Source organism: Rhamphochromis sp. 'chilingali', assembly GCF_963969265.1.
Source record: "Rhamphochromis sp. 'chilingali' genome assembly, chromosome: 5".
Classification (NCBI taxonomy): Eukaryota; Metazoa; Chordata; class Actinopteri; order Cichliformes; family Cichlidae; genus Rhamphochromis; species Rhamphochromis sp. 'chilingali'.
The window spans coordinates 37,961,178-37,967,177 of NC_137932.1; the positions used below are offsets into that span (position 1 = coordinate 37,961,178).

The 6,000-nt window shown below is 42.1% G+C and overlaps 1 protein-coding gene across 1 annotated transcript in view; it reads left to right on the forward strand.

The window, feature by feature from the left end:
- Window positions 1–3,234, forward strand: part of kdm4b (lysine (K)-specific demethylase 4B) — a 43,118-nt gene extending 39,884 nt beyond the window's left edge. Inside the window, exons 21-22 of the mRNA XM_080883629.1 lie at window positions 817–909; window positions 1,025–3,234. Coding sequence (XP_080739755.1) covers window positions 817–909; window positions 1,025–1,585 — 654 coding nt within the window. The 3' untranslated portion in view covers window positions 1,586–3,234. The remainder of the gene's footprint in view (window positions 1–816; window positions 910–1,024) is intronic.
- Window positions 3,235–6,000: the final 2,766 nt, after the last annotated feature.

Consider the following 6,000-nt stretch of genomic DNA (forward strand, 5'->3'; position numbering starts at 1 on the left):
TTGTTTGATTCGAGCCATGATGCTGATTTTGGGAGTGCATCCATGAGAGCTCATCTGAGTGACTTGCAAATAAACAGTGTTTATGGGGAATGCATCCAGTCACTTCACTTTCGGAGTTTAAGGAACTCTTAAATGGCTGATCTAGGGTGGTTTATATTTACTGCAGATGTTTGCATCAGACACATGTTTACAGGGTTATAACATCTGTTAATACACCACCACAGACATCACATCATTTATCGCCACTTTTCCAAATCCCTCTTGACAGAATCATTCAGTTTTGTATCTTTCCACGCTCTTTTCACGTCTCCATGTTAACCCGCTGGCTGCAGCACCGAGAGCCCTCTCAGAGATGAGAGTACAGCTGTGATTAGCTAAAATCACGCCTCCACTTGATCACAGAGTCGGTGCCACAACCCTGACCTTGCTGTGCCTCCCCTTCGCGCCATATAAATATATATAATTTTTTAAAAATCTACATTTACATTTAAAGTGGTTAACTGAAGCTCTTATCCAGTCAGTGAGCAGCTTTAGGGGTCAGAGTCATGGTCAAGGACATTTTGACTGAAGCACATGGTTGTTGATGGAACCATTTGTTATGCCTGAGATCCAACCGGTGACTGTCTGGGTGCAAGTTTTGAATTTTCAGTGTGCTTTATCAGTGATTTGTCCTTTTTTTACCTCCTGGTTTAGCCTCTAATAATTTGTTATATTTTATTCATTTTTTTAAAAATCTGCCTGTGTGTCCTCTGCACTTATAGGTACAAATATTGAAAGGGTGGGTTGGTTAATCCATTGTGGGTGTTATCTGTCCAGGTTGAGTTTCAGGACCAGAGTCAGTTGATGGTCAAGCACTCGGAGATCTTTCAGCTGAACCAGGAATTACCCAAAAGGGTCAGAGCTCGACTGGTGAGTGTTTTACTCAAACTTTAAAATAAAACTAAATTAGCTGTAGATGAAACAACTAGTACTTGAAAAGTGATTTCTGTGTTCCCCGTCTAAGTCTGTACCGGTCTGTTCTCAGGCGTTACCTGGAACACAGGAAGAGGTTCCCTCAGTGGACGAAGCCCGAGCAGCCAAACGGCGCCGCCTGACCGCGACTTTGCCCCCTCCAGGCCCCGCCCCTGCCAATATCCCCATGGAAACAACCAACGCAACCCCTTGCCCTCAAACTAAAGCTCCAGTAACAAAGCCAGCACCAGAAAATCACAGTATTGGTACACAGCTAACCTCACAACCTCTGTCCCAGCCCCCAATGATCCAGCAGGATGCTCCTGCCCCAGCTAGCGGTATTCAAATGGACGCTGAGACCCCAATGGACATCGGCGTTGCCCTCACCGATCCTTTAACAGGGTCACCTCTCATATCGGATCCCCTCTTGAGTTCAGAGTCTGTCCCTTTTCAGTCCACCTTAAACTCTAATCCCCTGCTGTCTGCCCCGTCCCTGCCTTCCCTTCCGGCTCAGCACATGTCCGACAGCTACATGTCCGACAGCTACACGCCCAGCAGCGGCTACGTCTCCTATATGAAGACACTCCTCCATTCTCATTTTCCTCAGGAAGATGGCCCCGAACCCTTGTATTAAAACTCCACTATATTATTACTCAGCCGGTGGAGGCTGAGCCAATAGGAAGTAAGCTAATGGTGTTGGATTTTACTGAGTGCTGTATTAATGGACAACTTATATCCTCCACTGGCTCTGAGAGCTCAGAGTAGGAGCAGGAAAAGACACGGACATACGAGCACTCTTTTAATGCATGTTACTTTTCTATTTTTGAGTTAATGTGTCTGCAGTGGTGCTTTAGCCTGCTCTGAAGCAGCAGCTAAAGAGGACAAGGCTTTTTTTAACATTAACATGTTGTCTTTTCTTTTTTTGTTTTCTTATTAAATACAGATTTCCTTTTTGTTCTCAGTCAGCTGCTGTGCTTTATTTTCCTCCATAATGGGATAAGTCTCTGGGTGGCATCAACCTCCATACCTCGTTGCATTAAATCAATAACAGCACACTCCCATTTTCTTTCTACGGGAAGCTAATTATTACGAGGGCCTCTCAGCTTTGCGGCCCCCGATGGACTTTAAACTCTCACTTCTTTTTAAAAAAAAAATAATGAAAAAAAAATCAAATAACCAGCAACAAGATATCTATTTTTCAATCCAGCCACTCATGGCTTTGAAACTGTGTGGTGGAACAAAAGTATCACACTATCCATCTGCAGGATCTTTTCACGAGGGTGTTTTCTTGTTGGATCACAAGAGGTAAATGGAGAAATGGGGTTTAAAACACAAAACACACAAAAAAAGAAGTGTATTGTAGCGGGAACTCAGTATTTAAATGTCTTAGTCAAATATTGAAAGAATTATTTGTAATAGAACAAACATGTTGAATGCAAACACTAGTAGACTTGTCTGCAGGATGCATTAAAATTTTGTGAAGATGTGTCACAGTAGTTAACAGATGTGAACTTTATGTATTGACGTCATTTGGCGGCTCCTCTTTTTACACCAAAACGTTCTCAGGGTTCCTACATGTGGGAAATAAATGATGTTTCAACATCCAAGTCTTCACGTTAAGAGCATACCCGATACACCTGCTTATTGTTATCTTTGCATTTGCTCCCGTTAAAGGTTCGTCTACTATACAGAGTGAGATCTGTTTACTGTCACACTATCGCCTTTCGGCACACCAACTAGGCAGAAGAGTTCAGTCAGTTTTAAAGAAGGAAGGTTTGAAAAAAAAGCACGTTATGTAGGAACCCTAAAATCAGGAAATATTCTACCCTTCTTGGTTTAAACTGTGTATGTATATATACAAATTAATATGGTAAAATGTTATCTGTTTTTCTATTACTGTACTGTATCTTTTCTGTGTTCATTTGCCGAACTGCATTCACGAACTTGGCCGATCTCAAATATTAATACTTTTAATTTTGGCAGGTTTATGCCAGCATATTACATGCGTTTCTACTGATAACTACGTGTTTTCTTTTGTTTGTTTTTGTTACTGTTTGTGCAACAGAGGTGCTACATATATAAAACTACTGATGAACTGACCCCCCTCCCTCCCCACTGTCACCTTGTATATATCACAGGCCTTGTATTGTGAATCATATTTGTAAATGGCACGCTTTCCTTTTTCCCTTTTTCCTGTCACACGAAACAGATGTTTCTGTATCCAAATTAACTCCATGAAGAAAATTTGAATTCCTTGGGATTAAAGTTGGTTGTGAGTCACCAGCTCTTCGTGATTTGTGCATTTGTAGAGAATTTAAAAAGTATATTGTGGGTTAGACCAACTATTAAGATTAAACTGACGAGCTGCTAACACCTTCCAGTTATCAATTGTACTGTTTAAATACTGGGGGGTCAATGTATATGCAAATATATTCACTGGTCACTTTATTAGTTACACTTGTAAATGCAAATATATAATGAGCCAGTAAGTTCAAACTGAGCATCAGAATGTGGCAGAAATGTGATTTAAGTGATTTTGAACATGGCATCTTTGGAGTATTTCAGAAACTGCTGGGCTTTTACAGATGAGGGTCAGAAAAAGAGAAAATGTCCAGTGAACGGCTGATGTCTGGGTGAAAATGACTCGGACGACAGACTATTGGAAAAAACAGTTTGATGTAAACAACATGAAAGCATGGATCCATTCTATATGAGTATTGTTGCTGACCATGTCCGTCCCTTTATGACCACACTATACCCATCTTCTGATTTTGGCTTCTAGCAGGATAACAAAGCTCACAAAGTCATCTCAGGTTTCTTGACATGACAATGAGTTCAGTGTACTCAAATGGCCTCCACAGTCACCGGGACATTCGGGACGTGGTGAAACGGGAAGATTGACATCATAGATGTGCAGCTGGCAAGGAGCAACTGTATGATGCTGTCATGTATTTAAGTGCTAAATCTCTGAGGAATGTCTGCCTGTTAAGTCTGGCACAAAGAATGAAAGCGTTCTGAAGATGAGTCCAACCCAGGACTAGGAGGGTGTACCTAATAAAACGTCCAGTGAGTGCAGTTATTAGTCGTTTTATATAATATTGGCCCTCCATATACATGCAAATATATATTTCATTGAGTATATTTATATTAGGGCAAAGTCCAAATTGACAGTAGTGCAGAGTAATAAGAATACCTCTATTATAACTCTTGTATGAGAAACGAAAAGCCTGATGGCTGTGGGTGAGAATGATTTTTGGTATCTCTGTTTTACAAGTTTAACGTACAACAAAATGGCACTCAGATAGGGAACCAAGCATAACAAGCAAATACAATTAATTAAACATACAAGATCCAGAGACTTGAAGTAAACCAATAAAGACAAAAACAAGCGAGCTCAGTGCTTGGTAATGTCGTGTATTGTGAGAGATATATTTAATTTTCTGGAAACTCAAGTCTTGGACAGATTAGGATGTGAACAATTTAAATAATTTATGTTGCTTCACTTCACTTTCACCCCCAGTTATACAACAAGCTCCAATATTTGCAATGCTGACTACAATGGCCTAATACAAGCTAAGATATGAAGGTACTGGCTTCTTCGGATTAATCTGCATCACTGTACAGGTCCAGTAATATTTTTTTGCCATATTACACCAACTGTCAGCGTCTCCAACGTTTACCAATTCACTAGCTGGGACCACATCCTCATTTTAGGTTTGACAGCATTTCTAGTAGGTAGTGGCATATGGCTTGAACATGAATTGAGGCTCCGGTTTGAGGAAGGCCTCAGAGATGACTGACGGCGGCACCCGGGCCGTGAAGATCCCCAAAGGCTTCCCCTCCAGTAATAAGTGTACGTGTTGCAAAAATATAACTTGTTTGCTTGCAATGATAAGTGACCTGTGACCTCGATTGAGTATTCAGGGATTTCACTGAGTGGAGTGGATGCGTTGGCAAGGAATGGCTGAAGAGGAGATCAGAAGAAATTCCAGATGGCAAAAGACCTTGATAGAGGAATGAGGGGAACCTCAGTCAGGTAGTGACGTAGCTTGACTGTGAACAAAAGCTCTGGTGGTGAAGCATGCTGGGATTTTTGAGGCTCTAGACAATGGCACGATGGCTCAGAAAGGCTTAAGTGTGAGTTTGTCTCAAAGTAGAAGATGGAGAGGCGGCTGCCTGGCTCGGTAAGGTAACGATAACTACTGTGTAGATTTCAGAAACAAACAAAGGTTTCTTTGGAAGCAAACATGGCTGAACCTCATAGAAGATGATGCCATTTGGGATGGCGAGGAGATGTTGCCAGAACCTCATTTCAGCTTGGAAGAGCTGTACTGAAGGAGAGAGTTTAGTTGATGGTAGCGAGAGCATGTGAGAAGTGAAGGTATGCCTTGGGGAATTATGCACACGGCGGAGTTCAGATGTCCTAAAAGGAGGCACAGCTGTTATTTGTGTGAGAGAGCAAAAAACAGAGAAACCTGTAACTGGAAAATGTTGATGGTTTGTGGAGGCATGCTGGACATATTCCTAAAGAAAGAATATTTTCGGAGACTCTGCTTGAGCAGTTTGATTTGCTTCTGGTCCAGTTGTTGCTGGCACCGATGGTCTTGTTGCTCCCAGTGACAAAGATATGTGTGAATATCCTGGTTGGACATTGCTAAGTGCATTTGTTCTGGGTGAGCTGGGTCATATGTGTTCTGAACCAGCTGATTGTGTTAAACTGGCCGCATTAATGATTGACTCTGTTCCTGAACCAGTCCCTCCAAAGACTCTGTTTAGCTGCCCAGAGCCTGCTTTGTCTTAAATTAAGTCTTGTACCAATGTGCGGGCAACTTTGAGGGACTGTTACTCTGTCTTGGACTGCTAAAGACTATTGTGCCCCCATGCCTGCACCTGTAAAGACTGTTTCTTCTCCTGTAATAATCCCTGGCCTACTCCGTCTGTTCCAGCTCTCAGGATGATGTGGACCCACGTGGTCTTTCCCTGCACCTGTTCCAGTTAAGCAGGTGAGGGTGGCTAGGGTCCAGCTGCTCCCTGCCTCTGACCTAGCAA